The sequence below is a fragment of the Silurus meridionalis genome, chromosome 15, assembly GCF_014805685.1.
Source record: "Silurus meridionalis isolate SWU-2019-XX chromosome 15, ASM1480568v1, whole genome shotgun sequence".
Taxonomy (NCBI): Eukaryota; Metazoa; Chordata; class Actinopteri; order Siluriformes; family Siluridae; genus Silurus; species Silurus meridionalis.
Window position 1 is genome coordinate 12,354,473 of NC_060898.1, and position 19,520 is coordinate 12,373,992.

Genomic DNA, 19,520 nt, shown 5'->3' on the forward strand with positions numbered 1-19,520 from the left:
TCATAACCAGGTACTAAAAACAAATATCACACACTTTTACCACTCACAAATATGTAATAATTAAAACAATAAATGAATAACCAAGCATAATAGTTTGTCTCATATGTTAAATTTTAGGGCTTTGATATATTTGTAATTAAATCTAGATTGTAGATTAAATCTAGATTGTAGAATATAGTATATGTTTGCTATCTAGATAAATATATTTAAATGAGATACATTTTTGCTGTTTTTTTTATTCATGTGTATATTAAGAACTGACCCACTCATTCTGTTCCTGATGTTCTTTTCATCAACATTTTGCTAAGATGCTCATAAGTTGTTTTTTTTCTATGATGATTGAAATTGTTTGCTTTAATAAATATTTGATCAAATTATTGTTTTTCATCTCTTATTTCATAGGCCGTTCCCAGTCTGGTCTCAAACTAAATATAGCATTTTGTTCCTCCAAAGGTTCAAATTCTCCTTAGCTACAACTTCTCTCTTAATTCACCTCTGTCTTGCTCGCTGGGGGTTGAAAAGCAAATCCTGTCAATGCCATAGGGGGTTAGGATTCCAGCAGAGTATAACGGTCCTGCTCTGTGTGTGGGAAAGGCGGCTTTTCTCTGTCCACTGTCAATCAGAGTGACAATAGCTATTCATGAAAAGAGAGGTTAACATGTAGTTAGCGCGCTTCTCTGATGACATTACATGATCAGCACTTTTGTATGGGTACTCTTGCATATACATTTGGGTTTTTGATCAAACTAAATTGGACACAATAACCAACACCACCACCAACCCCACCCCCAAACTCTAAACCATTCCCTGCCCCCAATCTACATGTGGGCAATAAGCCAGGACACGTTTGGTGTCTGAAGCTTCTTTAATTTTGCACTAGACTTATTTTTGTGTTTGCTAACATAGCATATAAATCTACATTTATCTTCACAATTAACAATTTGTAAAGGTTTGCAAACAGATTTGCTGGTGGGATTTCTGGCTCCGTATGACACACAAACGCATAGAAACATGGACAGAATTATGAAGAGATGAAAACATTTATCGCCTTATTTTGCATCATTGACAACAGCTTTAACACTTTAGCTTTTAATATAAGTAGAACATACTTCAGAATGTCACATGTTAATATTAATATTGGATGATATTAATAGTGAATGGCAAATGATTAATTTGAACACATTAGCATAGATGCTAGTCAACCATATTTTGTTCTATATGCTAATCCTATGCAAAACAAACAAATAAGCCTGTTACTTTCGACTATGTATATCAAATTTTGCTTCAATCTTTTTGTGCAGTCATGTGTAAATGGTTTTCATAGGTCCAAAAAATGTATTTAGATTTCAAACTTTTTCTTTCCGTCACCATATGTATGTTGATAAATGCTATTAGTACACTATGAACAACTGATTTATACATATGACATCCAAAAGACTCAAAAAGCAAATGTCATCGAGGGCTAAAAGCTTTCAAATGTTGATAAACAGTAAAAGAGCACTTCAAGTTTTGGCCGTAATCATCCAGTAAAGCAGCTCCACCACTGCAGCGCTTTAAAAGCCACAGACACACAAAAACCCATGTTCCTTACATAGGATCCCATTTCTGAATAGCTACATTCAGTAGTTGCTTTCTTTTAGGTAATTAATATGAAAGGACTGAAATTTACAGCAATGTTGGAGCTAGTAATTATAAGCACAATCCGTTTTTAAATGTGCTGTTTTATTTGTAAATACATTTTGGACATAGGCAAACTTAGTTAATTATTTAGTAAGTTAGTTAGGGCATTCGATTGGCACGTGATCATGACCCCCCCACCCCTTTCCCCACTTTTTCCCATGCGGCTGTCCTGCGATCTGATTGGCTAATGTAGCGAGTCCACGTGAACACTGAGTGATACCCATTCTTCCCAAAGGGAAAGCCGACCAACTGTAACCACAGGTCTGTGTTATTCAAGCCTCTGCACCGAGCCAGTGTTCGTCAATCAATATGCGTTTGGCGGATGGTCGCTCAGGTGCTTCCGCTTTTTAAATGCTGCAAGCAAGGTAAGCAAGAGCTTCGTTCTTTGTTTTCATTCATTTTACAAAACGTCCTGACTGATAGAAGGAATGAATCAGCGGCTGTGGTCCGCACTGCTCACTCGTAAACTTCCCTGCGTTCATTTGCATTTAATAGTAAATTAGTTTCTACTGTTTTGTTTTGGGTGTAAAGAAACACAAACGCGCCGAACTTCCGGTTTGGGTTTTCATCATGTTATTTACAAATGTCGTCGAATTTGAATCCGATCTGAGAGAGACTGATCTGTAGGAGAGATTAGAACTTCTTGCAGATGGCATGCAATATATGGGCTTTATCTTTATTTCTAACTACATCCTGCTTTATTGGAAGCTAGTGGTTAAACATCAAGGTTTCTTTTCTTTCATTATTCATACATAGAATCGTGTTACTGGCGCATCTTCGGTCGATATTCCAGCTTGTTGCGGTTGATGAGGATATAATGATGAAAGTGATGAGGATCTAATAATGAGGATATTTGGAGACCCTGAGGTCTGTCTTCACCAATGCTTCTTTTTCAAAACCTGACCTTAATGTGTACTTTCACATTAGCGTTACGGACATGACTGTATAGTGAACAGCACAAACACACACTACCTCCAAGGTGAAATGACCTTAAACTCTATGGAAGCGTTTGATGATTTCAGATATGTAGGTCTGCTTATAGGCAGCCTTTATATAACTCATTTTTTTCCTAGCAGTCCCAGTAAGCAGTATGACTGTTGTCAGGCTATAATTAAAGATCTGGCAACGGATTTATAGCTATTTGGATCTTTCAGTTTGAAGTGTTTCTCAAATAAAAATACAATCAGTCGAATACATCATTATGAGATTTAACAGTAATGGAAGGAGTCTTCAGTGTCAGGGTTTGGGATCAGGTAAAGATTTAAGGTTGATTCTGTGCACAGGGGGTTTGGATGTGTGTCATTTTCAGGTTGTAATAATATGCTTTCACACTTAGAAGTGTGAAGTAGAAAAACACGTGGACTCTCTTACAACAGCGTTTTGGACTGTCAGAGTAAAAAATGCGTTTTTGTCTGTCAGAGACGCGAAGCTCAGAAAAAGCACCACATTTATACAGTTACAGCAGTTTTCAGACCGGAGTGTCGGTTTATTACAGTGAACCGCAAACACTGAATTAACATTTCGGACTGAAATTGAACTACAGGAACAACCCAGACAATAGCGAGGAGCTTGGGAACAAGCTAACCGGCTAACGTTAGCTATAATCCTGTAGTTAGTGTTCACCTTCTCTGATCGTGCTAAGGATTTCTACATGTAATGAACTGTAATGGAGCTCATTTAAATCACTACCGCTCTAAAGTTATGGAGTTAATTTATTTGGCGAAAGTTACAAATAATTTAATTAAATCAAACGCAAAGGACATCAAAAATTAAAAACAAAACGTTTCGAATGCAAGCAGTGAGAACATAATTTTTTTTATCTTATTGGTTACATTTATTTTATTTATGTATTCCTGGCTTTCACGTGGTTTTTTTCTTCAGTATTTCTTTACAGGCTTTTAAATCGGGGGCGTGTCTTAGAAGTCGTTCACCTACATTTTTTTCTATTGGTCAACTGATTTAGGAGTGGGAGGAGCTCTGGGCTTTAGCCCCGCCCGTTCCATTAATAGTGGCCCGGCGTCTGAGATGGCGGATTGCACTGAGGCGCGCGCAGCAGAAGCCCTGGAGACGCATTTAAGAGCTGAGGAAAAAACTAAACTAACAGAAATATTTAACATATTTCAATTTCGAGTTTTAATGCACTTGTCTTTAGTTTACCCGGTTTTTATTTATTTATTTTTACTTTTTTTGTTCCATATTGGAAAGATCTAGGTCGTGCAGATGGCGCCATGAGGTCTACATCGCTCTCTCTCTCTCTCTCTCTCTCTCTCTCACTCTCTCTCACACACACACATTAGGAGATATATATCTCACAATTGCAATTTAATTATTGAAGAAATGTTTGCTGATCTCTATAGTAAGCCAGTACTCTGGTCTGTAACTGTATAAATGCAGTTCAGTCAACTTTTTCTCATCTTGTGTTTCAACACATCTAAACCCAACACCCACTTTTGTGAAGTAGTCCATTTGTTTTTCCATTTAACACTTCGAGGTGTGAAAGCACATTATTACAACCACTCATTCCATCACTGTTAAACGACTAGAGTCACAATGACGTATTCAACTGAGTGTATTACTATGAAGCTGTGATCTGCAGTTACACCATTGTCAAGAGCTGCTGTTACAGAAAACTAATCAACAATGCCCGTGGACAGAATTTTATATATATGCCATGATCCTGGCACTGTTGTGTTACAGTAAATGTTTTCATATTAAGTGTTTTGAAAGCATATTTAGTTTTGTGGGAATGCATTTCCAAACACTTCTAAAGCTACTCTAAGTCCAAAATCTTAACCACCATCTTTACATCTTAACCAGCTCCTTCTGGTTAACGGAGTTGATGTGGTCAGCGTTTAACAGGCAGTTGCCATTTAAAGTGAACGCCTTCTTCACAGACCTCATCCCCTGTAAAATGCTAATTAAAAAAAGATCAACAGAAACCCAACTGATCAAACACGTGTAATCACACGTGGTTTCTGATTGATTGGAACAGAAACCTGCAGCCACCGGACCTTTACAGATAAGATTTGACAACCCCTGATCTATTCCTTATCTTTGGCCTTCTTTCTGTTTTGTGTTTATTTAGTGTGTCCGTTCCGTGCTTTCCTGCTGAACCTTATCAGAACCATTTGGCCGATTTAATTATTAAGTCTGCATTCGATCAAAATCCGGCCTTAGAGATTAAACCTTTTGGTATGTGTGTATGCTGATTTTTTTTTTTTTGGGAAGGAAAGTGTGGCTTTGTTTCACAACTACTGTAGAGGGAATCCAAAGGGTGTGTTTTTACAGAATGTTTAAGAAAAATATATAGAGGTATGTTTATTGATATGAGAACCTTTTGCTTTGTCACCATCTGAACATGCACAACTTTTAGCACTTCAGTAAGTATAGTTGCATTTCTCAGGGTAGATTTAAAAAGGTAAAAATAAATTTTTGTTTAATTATTTATATTATATTATATTTATTTATTTATTTATTTATTTTATATTTAGTTGGATTTATAAACTTAACATGAATGGTAAACAGCAAACAGGCTTGGTTTTGTTTTAGAGAGTAAAAAAATTAATAAATCAGTGTTTAAAAAAAAAAATTAAATATAAGATTAAAGATTATGTACATAGTAACAAATGTGTATTTTGTAAACAAACAATTAATTGTGCATATTCTTCTGTTTTGTAAATAATTTTTTTTAAAACGATCTTCACGAATCCCTTTGTTTCCCCCCGAAGTGTTTAGGACCGTTCCATCATGCCAGTTGAACTGGCGATGCCGCTTTATCTGTCGATCGATGACTTCCAGAACAGGATGTCTGCGAAGTGCAAGATGCCCCTGCGTCCGTGTCTGCACACGAGTCCGGTCGCTCAGTTCAGCTTCCACTCTCCTCCTCCGCAGCAGCTCGAGCCCCGGCGGCAGGAACACAGAAAGGCCAAAAAGCAAGTGACCTTTGCTGACCACAAGGGCCTGGCCCTCGCCGTGGTAAAAATTTTCTCTGAGTTTGACGACCCCATCGATATCCCACTCAGCATCCAGCAGCTGTTTGCTTCTGCACTCAACGTCTCGGAGGAGGACGACAAGCTGCTGCTGGACTTCAAGCAGCCGAGCGCGGATTACCTGCAGTTTCGCCAGCGGCTAGAGCAAGACTCGGTCTGCCTCGAGCACTGTGTCCTGAAGGACAAGGCCATAGCGGGGACGATCAAGGTAAAAAACGTGTCCTACGAAAAGGCTGTGAAGGTGCGCATCACGTTCGACACGTGGAAGAGCCACACCGATGTTGACTGCCAGTATGTCAAGGATACGTACGTGGGCTCTGAGTGGGACACCTTCTCGTTCGAGGTGAATCTACCGGCCCGGCTGGAGCCACTGGAGCACGCCGAGTTCGCTGTGTTTTACGAGGCAAACGGGAACACGTACTGGGACAGCAACCAGGGCCAGAACTATAAAATCATCCACGCTGCTCTGAAGAAAACCAGCCTGAGCGACGCGAGCAGCGGACATCATCACTGCAGTGAGGGGGAGGTTTACTTTGATCCATTTGGCAGCCCTCGGTGCTCGAACGGCATATTCACCGGGTACGAGGACCTCTGCCCTTATTATTGACTCACGTGTCAAGCGACCTTCATCTAGCATAGACCTGCGAGGAAGTGACTGTTTTACATTAAAGGAATATTTTGTGCAAAATATTTAATCTAGACAATTTCCCCCGCCTCACAATATAGGCAGCCAGTGAGGACAAGTTTCCTGTCAAGCTTGTGTCTGTAGTTTTGCACTGGAACTGAGTTTAAGAAGTAATGGAAGCAAATGGCCACTAGTTCAGCATCATGGCATCTGCATGTCTCAAAACTACTGCATGGTTACTTACGCTTATTTTCATTTTATGAAGCTGTTCTCAGGAAAAAATGAGCGATTAAGACACCATGCTTTTTTGCACTCTGCTAAACCGCTAGCCATACGCTTCCTTTAATCAAGTATGTCAAACATGTCTCTACTGATCCGACTTTTTTCTTTTCAGGACAAAACTGAACCACCCTCCATGTTCGAATCGCATGCACCGTACAAACATGCGAAATGTTTGTGCTTCTGTGGGATGGAGTTTAGTTTGCTGCTACCGTTTGTGCAACAACAAGGACTGTTCAATCAAGCGATCGCTGGAAAATGTCGGATCTTTAGTAGAAAAGCACACACGTGGAATACGAGAGAAATCTTGACTAGAATTAATAAATTATTTTCATACGCCGAAAGATGTTTGTATATCCTGACCCGCTTTTATTGCCAACCACAGTTCAAAACCGTCCGAATGTGAAGCTATAAAATAATAATGGTCAAAATATTCAAAGCCATGTTTGTATGTTTATTTGTGTTATTTTGTGGACTTGTTATGCAAAGTGTTATGTGATTATGAAATGGAAATGGCCACTTGGGTCGGTGTTATGAAGTTTTGTTACTACATTCGAAAGAAACCCAGCCTTTCGACTTTAATTTCTAAAAATCTAATTTTAGGCATTAACCCATAGCATCATCCCTTTTTAGAAACTATTTCACTTGGACTTGGATTCCAGGAGCAGTGTTTTATGCCACCGTTTTGTCATTTTTATCAGGTTTTTGTTCCTTTATTATGTGGGTGAATGTTAGATTTATTTGTTTTTTCTGCACACCTCACCTTGTACAATTGTTTTGTAAGTGTTTGGGGATGTTCAGTTAATGCTTTTTAGTGTTTTAAGTCACTGCTGTTGAATAAAGAGTTGTAGTTCTAATGTAATCAAGTGCTCAAGAAAGTTATTTGGAACCGGTGCAATCCCAAAAATCAACTGATTTTCATGAACTTAGTATGCATTCAGTTTAGTAAAGATGTAGTTAGCAGAAATGTCCACATCTAATATATTGACAAAAGTATTGGGACACCTGCCTTTTCCAGCCATATGTGGTCTTACTCTAAACTATTCCTATAAAGTCTGAGGCACACAATTGTACAAGATGTCTTTGGATGTGGCAGCATGAACATTTCCTTTCACTTGACCCCTGTGCACAAAGCCAGCTCCATGAAGGTAAGATTTACATGATTTGGAGTGAAAGATCTTGAGAGTTCTGACCTCAACCCTTTTGAACACCTTTTGAAATGAGTGTGAACTCTGACTGCACCCCAGGCCTCCTCAACCTACATGAGTACCTGACTTGACTAACACCCCTGTGGCTGAATGGGTATAAATCTCCACAAGAACACTCAGAAGATGTGCAGAAAAAGAAGAGCAAATGTGGAATGAGATGTTTAAAAGACACTCGAATCAGATGATTATGATCAGATGTATACAGACTTTTGTCCTTTATTTATGGACATTTTCTTTGCAAAACACATTTTAACACTGGACAAAACATTTTGTAACAGAAAAACATCAGTTTCAAGGGGGTTTAACCTGTGCAGGAATCTACATGGTGATGTGATGGACCATCTTGGATAGATATGTTTTCAATAGTATCTGTGTAAATTAAAGGTGTAAACTTCACACCTTAAGTAAATACATTAAAGAGAACATGTAAAGTAAATAAATAGAATAAGACGAGCTGGTGTTGGAATAGATCTGATCCTAAACTCTGAAGGTTGCTGTCAACTACTGCTGAGAAACATAAAAATATAAACTAGTAGAATCAGCCACGGCGGGATAATCACTCGTAATTAAGAGATAAATATTCATAATATTTTATAACCTGTTATACAGTCTAGAAAAAAAAAAAACTCAGCCATTAGGGAGGCACAAGCCAGTGCATTCTTAGTGCCGGTCCCAAGCCTGGGTAAATGGGGAGGGTTGCGTTAGGAAGGGCATCCAGCGTAAAACGTGCCAAATCAAATATGCGGATCACAAATGAGAATTCCATACCGGATCGGTCGAGGCCCGGGTTAACAACGACCGCCACAGGTATCGTTAGCCGACAGGGTACCGTGGAAATTGGGCTACTGTTGGTCAAGGAGGAGAAGGAGAGGAGGAAGACGCCTACAGAGACGGCAGGGAAAGGAGCAGTGTAGGAGAGTGGAGGTTAGGGTTGGTACTTTAAATGTTGGTACTATGACGGGAAAGGGAGAGATAGCTGATATGATGGAGAGGAGAAAGGTAGATATGTTGTGTGTTCAGGAGACCAAGTGGAAAGGGAGTAAGGCCAGGAACATTGGAGGTGGATTTAAACTGTTTTATCATGGTGTGGATGGAAAGAGAAATGGTGTAGGGGTGATTCTGAAGGAAGAGTACAGTAAGAGTGTAGTGGAGGTGAAGAGAGTTTCTGATAGGGTGATGATCGTGAAGGTGGAAGTTGAAGGATGATGATAAATGTCATCAGTGCCTATGCTCCACAAGTTGGCTGTGAGATGGAGGAGAAGGAAAGATTCTGGAGTGAATTAGATGAAGTGGTAGATGGTGTACCTAGGAAAGAACGGTTGGTGATTGGGGCAGATTTTAATGGGCATGTAGGTGAAGGAACAGAGGTGATGAGGAGGTGATGGGTAGGTATGGTTTTAAGGAGAGGAATGTGGAAGGGCAGATGGTGGTAGATTTTGCTAAAAGGATGGAAATGGCAGTGGTGAACACTTATTTTAAGAAGAAGGAGGATCATAGGGTGACGATAAGAGTGGAGGAAGGTGCACACAGGTGGACTATGTGCTATGCAGGAGATGCAACCTGAAGGAGATTGGAGACTGTAAGGTGTTGGCAGGGGACAGTGTAGCTAGACAGCATCGGATGGTGGTCTGTAGGATGGTTTTGGAGGCGAAGAAGAAGAGGAGGAGAGTGAGGACTGAAAGAAGAATAAGATGGTGGAAACTGAAGGAGGAAGAGTGTAGTGTGAGGTTCAGGGAAGAGGTCAGAGAGAGGCTCAGTGGTGTTAAGGAGGTGTTGGATGATTGGGCAACTACTGCAGGAGTGATGAGGAGGCAGCTAGAAAAGTACTTGGTGTGACATCTGGAAATAGAAAGGAAGACAAGGAGACGTGGTGGTGGAATGAGGAAGTGCAGGAGAGCATAAGGAGAAAGAGGTTGGCAAAACAGAAGTGGGATAGACAGAGTGATGAGAAAAGTAGGCAGGAGTACAAGGAGATGCGGCAGCAGGTTAAGAGGATGTGGCGAAAGCCAAGGAAAAGGCATATGAGGAGCTGTATGAGAGGTTGGACACTAAGGAAGGAGAAAAGGATTTATACCGATTGGCCAGGCAGAGGGACCGAGCTGGAAAGGATGTACTGCAAGTTAGAGCAGTAAAGGATGGAGAGGAAATGTGTTGACTAGTGAGGAGAGTGTGTTGAGAAGGTGGAGGAGTATTTTGAGCAGCTGATGAATGAGGAAAATCAGAGAGAGAGAAGGTTGGATGATGTGGAGTTGGTGAAGCAGGATGTAGATAGGATTAGTAAGGAGGAAGTGAGAGCAGCGATTAAGAGGATGAAGAGTGGAAAGTCGGTTGGACCAGATGACATACCGGTAGAAGCGTGAGATGTTTAGGAGAGATGGCAGTGGAGTTTTGACCAGATTGTTTAACAGGATTTTGGAAGGTGAGAAGATGCCTGAGGAATGGAGAAGGAGTGTGCTGGTACCGATCTTTAAGCATAAAGGAGATGTGCAGACCTGCAGTAACTACAGGGGAATTAAGTTGATCAGTCACACCATGAAGTTATGGGAAAGAGTAGTGGAAGCCAGGCTGAGAGAAGAGGTGACCATCTGTGAGCAACAGTATGGTTTCATGCCGAGGAAGAGCACCACAGATGCCTTATTTGCTTTGAGAATGTTGATGGAGAAGTATAGAGAAGGACAGAAGGAATTGCATTGTGTATTTGTGGATTTAGAGAAAGCCTACGACAGAGTGCCAAGAGAGGAGTTGTGGTATTGTATGAGGAAGTCAGGTGTGTCAGAGAAGTATGTGAGGGTGGTGCAGGACATGTATGAGGACAGTGTGACAGCAGTGAAGTGTGCAGTAGGTACGACAGACTGGTTTAGGGTGAAGGTTGGACTGCATCAAGGATCGGCCCTGAGCCCTTTCCTGTTTGCAGTGGTGATGGACAGGTTGACGGACGAGGTCAGACAGGAGTCTCCCTGGACTATGATGTTTGCGGATGATATTGTGATTTGTTGTGAGAGTAGGGAGCAGGTTGAGAAGAGCCTGGAGAGGTGGAGATATGCGCTGGAGAGAAGGGGAATGAAACTCAGTAGGAGTAAGACAGAGTACATGTGTGTGAATGAGAGGGAGGGCAGTGGAGTGGTGCGGTTGCAGGAGAAGAGCTTCAGAAGGTGGAGGAATTCAGGTACCTGGGGTCAACAGTGCAAAGTAATGGAGAGTGTGTTAGAAGTGAAGAAAAGAGTGCAGGCAGGGTGGAGTGGGTGGAGAAGAGTGACAGGAGTGATTTGTGATAGTAGGGTATCTGCAAAATGAAAGGAAAGTTTATAGGACTGTGGTGAGACCTGCGATGTTGTATGGATTAGAGACAGTGGCATTGAGTAAAAGACAGGAGGTGGAGCTGGAGGTAGCAGAGCTGAAGATGTTGAGGTTTTCGTTGGGAGTGGCGAGGATGGATAAGATTAGAAATGAGTTTATTAGAGGACAGCGCATGTAGGATGTTTTGGTGACAAGGTGAGGAGGCGAGATTGAGATGGTTTGGACATGTGCAGAGGAGGGACATAAATTATATTGGTAGAAGAATGCTGAGGATGGAGCCACCAGGTAGGAGGAAAAGAGGAAGGCCAAGAAGGAGGTTCATGGATGTGGTGAGGAAGACATGCAGGTAGTTGGTGTAAAGAGGCAGATGTAGAGGACAGGGTGGTATGGAGCGGATGATCCGCTGTGGCGACCCCTAATGGGAGCAGCCGAAAGAAGAAGAAGAAGATACAGTCTAGAAAAAAAAATCAGTATAAATGTAATAATACATGTAAGTAGCCTTTACTTTTAAATATATCGTTTAACATTTAGGGCTTTTATTAAAAAATACAAAGAAGGCTTTATTTCCGGTGAGTAATGGCTTCATTTAGAAAGGCGTTTCTCTAAAAATTTTATTTGACTAATTATATTATATTATATTATATGTGTGTGTGTGTGTGTGTGTGTGTGTGTGTGTGTGTAATTATTTGTTTAAAAAAAATAAAAAAAAATAAAAGCAGGTTTGGGCAGGACATTTGCATTTAGTACAGGGATATAGAAAAACTAATATTACCATTACTGCTACTACTACAGCAGCTAATAATAATAATAATAATATAACAATAATGCTATTTATTTATTTATTTATTTGTTTATTTAGTGTATTTATCTATAGTGTATAGAGTCTTTATGGTTTTTAATTTGAAAGAAGAAACCGAGCACTTCCGGTTACTAATGGCGGCCCTGGAGTGAGCGCTCTGGCAGGATAGTCGGCGTCTGTTTTCTCTCCCCGGTTTTTTATTTCAGGTACAGTGAAAGTAAAGAAGGAGAGATGTTGGTATAGAAGGTGATGGTGCAGTGACAGTTATCGACAGTTATTTGAGGGTGGTGTGTGCTGTGTGTTGGCAGGAGCAGGTGTGGGACAGAGGCATGGCGGCGCTGTGATGGAGGGAGACAGAGGGGAAGTTCTGCTGCAGGCCGCAGTGCAGGAGTGTGGCACTGAGCAGGACCACAACAGCAACAGTAACGTGAGTTCCTGTCAAACAGCATGATTTCAGCGCGAACATCAGGCTTTAGAGCAGAAATCCTCAACCACCGGTCCTAGGTCGTGTTTCCGGACCTTACAGAAACAATCAAACACAGAAACAATCCTTCAGAAAATTGATCTAACGTGATTTTAGTCCTACGGAAGTTTTTTCGTTATCACGACTTAATTTTCTCGTGATCGCGACATAAACATGGTCACCTCGTGAGCAGTGATTATTCATAACAAATCCATGTGTAACCAGCGCCATTTCTCCAACTGTGGTTGCCAATAAAAGCGGGTGTATTTTTATTTTTTTTTACAGGTCAGGATATACAAACATCTTTCAGTGTATGAAAATAATTCATTCATTCTATTCAAGGTTTTTCTCGTATTCCATGTGTGTGATTTTCTACTAAAGATCCGACATTTTCCAGCAAATATAAAAAAAAAAGTCTGACGAGTAGAGACATAAACATTGTTTCCTCGTGAGCAGTGTTTATTTTCTGTATATTCATAATTATAACCATCTGAGGCAGCCGGCGCTGGTTATTATCTATAATGCTCCTTCTAGAACACGCTCTTATGCCGAATACACAAAAAGTACTGATCACAAGCAAACAATGTTTGTCAAGATCATGAGAAAATGATGTTTATCACGAATAAACAACTTTTTATTACATTGAGATCAAGAGAAAATTAGGTCGCGATCAACAAGACTGAAAAAACTACTTATGCTGAGATAATGAGAATAAGAGAAGAAAATATAATGTATGGCCTCTAAAGACTTCCATAAATATTTACTTTACCATTAACAGCTATCATTTATAATAATAAAAAAAATATATACAGTGGATTGTAGAGATAACATGTATACTAAACATAATTACACAAAAAAGTATTTGGAGACCTGAAAGTGGCTTCAGGAAAGATCCCAGTTTCTATATCTAGTTTGACATCTTTCATTTCTCAGATACTTTTGACATCTAACCACCGAATGAACCACTTTCTGTACCAGTCCTGGTAAAGATTTCCTTCAAACTCTTTAACTGAAGTCTGTTACTCTAACATGTGATCTGGTCTGATCTATAAAGCTGTTATTGAGTGTCCAGTGGCCACAATGTTTAGAATCTATATAGAAATAGAAAACATTAACCTGGAAATAGCACACACCTAAAAAGGTAATTTCTTATGGTTGGGTGAACTACATCCTAAAAAAAACAAAACATTAATAGATTTCCATTTCATTGACTTTTGCGATTTGTATTTTATAAATTTTTAATAAGACTTTTTCTTCCTCGTGATCACTTTTTTTTAATGTGTCGAAAAATTGAGCTTGCACTGTTTCTGCATTATGTCCAGTTACTTTTTCCATTATATACCGTTTCTCCCAAAACGGTACTTTAAAAAAAGAAAATCAATCCCATTTGATATCTATAGTGCTTTTAATAATAGACATTGTTATGAAAAACATTGTTTCTATAATAAAAACAAAAGGAAGCACTGTGTTCAAGCGAATGCTACAGGTGGCGCTGGTGGACGGGGTCTGCCTAGTGGACTGGGTGTGGTTTGGAATAACTATTAGGGTTAACAAGTAAAACATAATATCCTCAGTGTGGTAGCTGCTTGTTTGATTGATCTTCTCAAATCCTTAACAGCTTTCAACCTTCTTTCTATACACTACACCCATTTAATGAGGCTTTAAACATCTAATTCCCCCTCTTACATACAGCAAGAGCAGAAAAAGGATCCCTGTGCAGAAACCACAGCACATGCGGATTTCAGTGATCCGATATATAAAGAGATCTCGCTGGCTAATGGCGCCATCAACCGCATGAACAGAGAGGAGCTGCGTGCTAAATGTGCAGAGCTCAAGCTGGATACCAGGTAAGAACAGCTTTTTACCATCATTAAATCTATTGGGGGGTCTCTGTATGTTAGTGGACAGGACGGATGGGGACCATACCTGCACTGAACTGTAAGCAGCGGCAGTAACTGTATATCTACCTGAAACATGTACAAAAAACTATACGGATAAGAGTATTGGGACACCTGATTTTTCCAGCCATATTTGTTCCTTCTCAAAACTGTTAACTACATAGTACACATACTCCATAGCAGACAATTGTATAGGATGTCTTTGGATGTGGTAGCATGAGGTTTTCCCTTCACTTGAACTAGAAGACCCAAAACTCAATGTCCCTGTGCACAAAGCCAGCCCCAGAAACATACGGTTTACATGGGTTGGAGTTTAAGATCTTGAGTTGCCTGTTATAGAGCTCTGATCTCAACCATACTGAACACCTTTACTGAAGCCCCTGTGGCTGAATGAGCACAGATCTCCACATGCACAATCCAAAATCTAGTGGAACATCTTCCCAGAAGAGTGGAGGTTATTATAACAGCGAATGTGGAATGAGATGTTCATGAATCCACAAACTTTTGTGTCCACAAACCTTTGTTTATACCGTTTATAACACCTTCAACCATCAATAGCTGTTGAGTAACAGCAAGTCTGGTGGGAGTGTATCTACATTTTACAGGTTGGTATTCATTTACTTCTTTTAATATGGTATTGCTGCTATAGGAACAACTCGTACACGGGGAATTGTGTAGTAGACGAATGGAAATTGAAGAAAACATATATATATATATATATATATATATATATATATATATATATATATATATATATATATAGTATTTTATTCCTATGCATAAAGCATCACCCAGCTTTACATGTCTGTGCATGTATGTATTTGTGTGTGGTTTTTGTTAGAGGTGTTAAAGATGTGCTGAAGAAGCGTCTTAAGAGCTATTATAAGAAGCAGAAGCTGAAGCAGTCCGCATCGCTCGGCGCTGACGACTCGTATTACGACTACATCTGTGTGGTGGACTTCGAGGCTACGTGTGAGGAGAGCAACCCGAGAAACTTTGTCCACGAAATCATCGAGTTCCCCATGGTCCTTATCGACACGCACACTTTGGAGATTGTGAGTTGGTGAGGGAAGATGCTCACATTTGTGCACTAGTGAAGTTAAATTTCTGAATGAACATCTATTTAATAACAGTAATCTGTCTAATCATGTAATAAAAGTTGAATTAATAGATTATATAACCCTTAAATAGACCCTTAATTAATATATTATTTTAGTACACCATTTATTTATTTGTTTATTTATTTGTTTATTTATTTGTTTATTTATAATAATATATAAGTAGATGTATGTACAATATTAATCACCAAGGGTAATTTTGCTTCTGTAAAGATGTTTTTTTTTTTTTTTTTGGCCAGGCTGCTGTTTGTTCAGTATGTTTGCCTTTTTTTTGCATTAGTTTGTTTTCTTCTAGAAACTATTAAAAATGCAGATGGACTAATGCACTAAAATGCACTCTGGAGTATTGAAACACCTGACATTGAATGTCATATATTTTTTTTAATTGTTAGCAAAAAGTATGTCACACAGTTTTACATGATGTCTTCGGATGCATTAGCATACAAAACTTTTTGTGTTTTACATCGGATTGTAGGTTGATTCATTTCAGGAGTATGTGAAGCCCAAGTTGAATCCGCAGCTCTCAGATTTCTGTGTGGAGCTAACAGGAATAACACAGGTACGAGCGTGAAAAATCCATCACTTCACGCTACTAGCACATTGTGGAGCTATCTCTATATAAGACTCGATTAGGTCCCAGTTTCATGCTTATTTTTTTCATTATATCTCTTTCAGAAAATGGTGGATGAGGCAGATCCGTTCCCCTCTGTTTTTCGCCGTGTAGTGGCCTGGCTGCAGGAGAAAGAGCTGGGCACCAAGTACAAATACACTCTCCTAACAGATGGGTAAGGACACATTGTTACACTAGATGTGTTTAATGTTTCTTTTTCCTTTATTGCTTAGGTAAGATAAAAAAGTACAGTAGTCCCCTGCCTTACCGTGGTTTGAACCTCTTGCCCCGGAATCGCGGAATTGCATTTTCCACATAACTCATTTGTTAAGTTTCGCTTATTTTTGTATGGAATATATGTAATGTATTGTTATTGTAATATGTAATAGCATTGTGTAATAGCAATTTGATTTTTACCACTACCATATACCATATTAAGACTTCACATACAAAATGTCCTGGTCATGTGACTTAAATCATGTGCAACTATCTTCAAGTGTGCCCACATGTATCCCTAAATTAAACATGGCCCCTCATGGCAAAGAACTATTAGAATTAGAATTGTTGCTCTCCACAAAGATGGGCGAGGCTTTAAGAAGATCTGTAAGACCCTGAAACTGAGTTACAGTACAGTGGCCAGGGTCATACAGAGGTTCACCAAGATGGGTTCCACATGGAACAGGCCTCACAAGGGTCCATCCAAGAAGTTGAGTCCTCCAGCTGTATGTCAGTTGCAGGAACTGGCTTTAAAAAACAGACGCATGAGTGCTGCAGCATTGCTTTAGAGGTTGCACAAGCAGAAGGTCCACATGTCAGTGCTCAGACCATATGCCGCGCACTGCAACAAGTCGGTTTGCATAGCCATCATCCCAGAAGCAAGCCTCTTCTTAAGCTGCTCACAAGAAAGTCTTCAAACAGTTTGCTGAAGACAACCTGTCCAAGAGCATGAATTACTGGAACCATGTCCCGTGGTCTAATAAGACTAAGATAAACTTGTTTGGCTCAGATGGTATCGAGCATTTGTGGCGACGCTCTGGTGAGGAGAACCAAGACAATTGTGTCTTGCATACAGTCAAGCATAGTGGTGGTAGCTTCATGGTCTGGGGCTGCATGAGTGCTGCTGGTACTGGGGAGCTGCAGTTCATTGAGGGAAACATGGATTCCAACACGTACTGTGACATTTTGATGCAGAACCTGATGCCAATCCCTTTAAGGAACTGGACCAAACGGCAGTTTTCCAACATAATAACAATCCCAAGTACACCACCAAAATGACAACTGTCCTGCTGAGGAAGCTGAAGGTGAAGCTGATTGAGTAGCCAAGTATGTTTTTAGACCTGAACCCTGTTGAGCACCAGGGTGTACTCACTTTTGTTGCCAGCTATTTAGACAATTATGGCTGTATGTTGAGTTACTGAGTTATTGTTGAGGACAGTAAATTTGTACTGCTGTACAAACTGCACATTGACTACTCTAACATATTCCAGTTTAATTTCTCTAGTGTTGTCCATTAAGAACTTATAATAAAATGGTTGCTGAAATGTGTGGGGTGTAGTCACTTTTGTGAGATTGTGTGTGTGTGTGTATACAGTACAGTATGAACACACATTGTATCTCTGTGTACACTGAATCTTAAGACTGTAGGTGACTCGGGTAAGTAAAAAAGCTAGAGTTATTATGATGATAGTTTACTTGAACTGGTCTAAAGCAGATATTAATGTTGTCTCGGTGAGATGATAACAATGAAGAAATAAGTCCCAAGTTTTGTTAACACCACAGCCAACTGTAAATGAAAAACTGATAAATGAATGTCTTACTGTAGTTGAGATGGGGTTTATGATGGAGACAGAAAGATTAGATCAGATTTCTGGATGAACGTTTGTTTGTTCTTTCCACAGATCTTGGGATATGAGTAAATTCCTTTATACTCAATGCCGACAGAGTCGAATGCGATATCCACCGTTTGCCAGAAACTGGATCAACATCAGAAAGTCATATGGAAACTATTACAAGGTACAGTCTGGTATTTGCTTTAATGAATTGTTCACCTTTTGTTTGAATAAAATTTATTAAATACAGTATGTAAGACCTGTCGTTATATGGGAAATTTGTTTCCTTTATCTGAAGCATCCGTATGAAATCGGGATGGGTTTTATAATTTGACAGATGGGCCTGGCCATTCTTCTTTCAAAAACTCCCCATTTGGAGAAATGCAATGCAGCGCCAACAAAAAAAAAAAGGTTTAGCTGGAAAAAGGATTATGACAATGATGTATTATGACAATTTTCCAAAAGCTCTTCAGATTAAAGAATTCAACGGGCCCTAGTTTGCTCACCGCTGATATAAAACAACTTGTATCTGAGCTGTCAGAATTTTAAAATCGGAGATAACAAAATGTGTTGAGGTTCTACAGTTAATATTCAGTAAAACAGTTCATATTGTGTCCCCCTTTAGGTGGCTCGAACCCAGACAAAGCTGAACTGCATGCTGGAGAATCTCGGCATGAAGTACGAGGGCCGACCGCACTGCGGCCTCGACGACTCGCGCAACATCGCCCGGGTCGCCATCCGCATGCTGAAAGACGGCTGTCGGCTGCGAGTGAACGAGCGTCTGCACGAAGGCATGCTACAGAACGTGTCCAGTACAGCAGTGTTAGAAGGAGCTCCACCTCCTCAGTACCCCAAAAGCAGGGACTAATTCAGTATTCAGTAATTCAGTACTCTTTTATAAGTGAGAGAACAAACAAACTGCCTCGTGCCGGCGTCTAGGACCTTTTTCTAATTCATCCAATTTGATTAAAAATGGTTCTTTCTTTACTATCGATTTGTGCATATTATTAAAACGACCAAACCAAATCCAAAATCTGTGTTTATACTGTGCAGAATTTTTCAGTCTTTTTGAAAATTACATTCCCAATTTTTTTATGCTTTAGCAGTAAACAAACTTTGAGTGATTTAAAAACAATGGACTTTTTTTTGTGTCAAAGTGCCATTAAATTTGCATTTCAGTATTTAATTGGTTATGTACATATTGTATTAATGAATTTTAATTTATTCATACAATTTTAGCCAGTTTAGCATTGTGCAGCTGAAGACTCTGCATCATTCAGCATTTCAAACAGACTTGAGGCACCATGGAAACATTACATCTTTCTTCTTCAGCACTTGTTTCAGTGACATTAAGCTGAGGTGTAGCCTGTTTGAGGTGTGAAGGCGGAGCTGAATATTAGATGAATATTAAGTGTGCCTAGCTTGTAGCACTAAATTTGCATTAAAATAAACTTCAAATTTATACTGTTGTAATGAATTGAATTGTAATGACCTTTGGATTTTTTTGTAATTATTATTAAACTCATGTTGAACGTGTTTTACTGAGCCAAACATCTTGAAAAGGAAGTGTGTGATGATTTGTTTACAGTGCCTTGCAAAAGTATTGACCCCCCCTTGGCGTTTTTCCTATTTTGTTGTCTTACAACCTGGAATTAAAATGGATTTTTTGGGGGTTTGTATCATTTGATTTACACAACATGCCTACCACTTTGAAGATGCAAAATA

The 19,520-nt window shown here is 39.6% G+C and overlaps 2 protein-coding genes across 7 annotated transcripts; both read left to right on the forward strand.

Moving 5' to 3' along the window:
* Positions 1-1,861: 1,861 nt before the first annotated feature.
* On the forward strand, positions 1,862-7,435 carry ppp1r3b (protein phosphatase 1, regulatory subunit 3B). 5 transcript variants are annotated; one of them, XM_046868760.1, is made up of 3 exons: positions 2,949-3,913; positions 4,766-4,872; positions 5,409-7,435. In XM_046868760.1, exon 3 carries the CDS (start codon positions 5,428-5,430, stop codon positions 6,274-6,276), a length of 849 nt encoding a protein of 282 aa, XP_046724716.1. In that variant the 5' UTR covers positions 2,949-3,913; positions 4,766-4,872; positions 5,409-5,427; the 3' UTR covers positions 6,277-7,435. The 5 variants fall into 5 exon arrangements, with proteins under 5 accessions (XP_046724715.1, XP_046724720.1, XP_046724718.1 ...); XM_046868759.1 differs by lacking the exons at positions 2,949-3,913; positions 4,766-4,872 and adding an exon at positions 1,862-2,045; XM_046868764.1 differs by lacking the exons at positions 2,949-3,913; positions 4,766-4,872 and adding an exon at positions 2,790-2,933.
* Positions 7,436-11,944: 4,509 nt separating this feature from the next.
* eri1 (exoribonuclease 1) lies at positions 11,945-19,257 on the forward strand. Of its 2 annotated transcripts, none has more exons than XM_046868687.1 (8): positions 11,945-12,083; positions 12,192-12,304; positions 14,033-14,187; positions 15,080-15,293; positions 15,832-15,915; positions 16,032-16,141; positions 17,865-17,979; positions 18,421-19,257. In XM_046868687.1, exons 2-8 carry the CDS (start codon positions 12,221-12,223, stop codon positions 18,661-18,663), a joined length of 1,005 nt encoding a protein of 334 aa, XP_046724643.1. In that variant the 5' UTR covers positions 11,945-12,083; positions 12,192-12,220; the 3' UTR covers positions 18,664-19,257. The 2 variants fall into 2 exon arrangements, with proteins under 2 accessions (XP_046724643.1, XP_046724642.1); XM_046868686.1 differs by having other exon boundaries at positions 11,953-12,083; positions 12,186-12,304.
* The last annotated feature ends 263 nt before the right edge of the window (positions 19,258-19,520 follow it).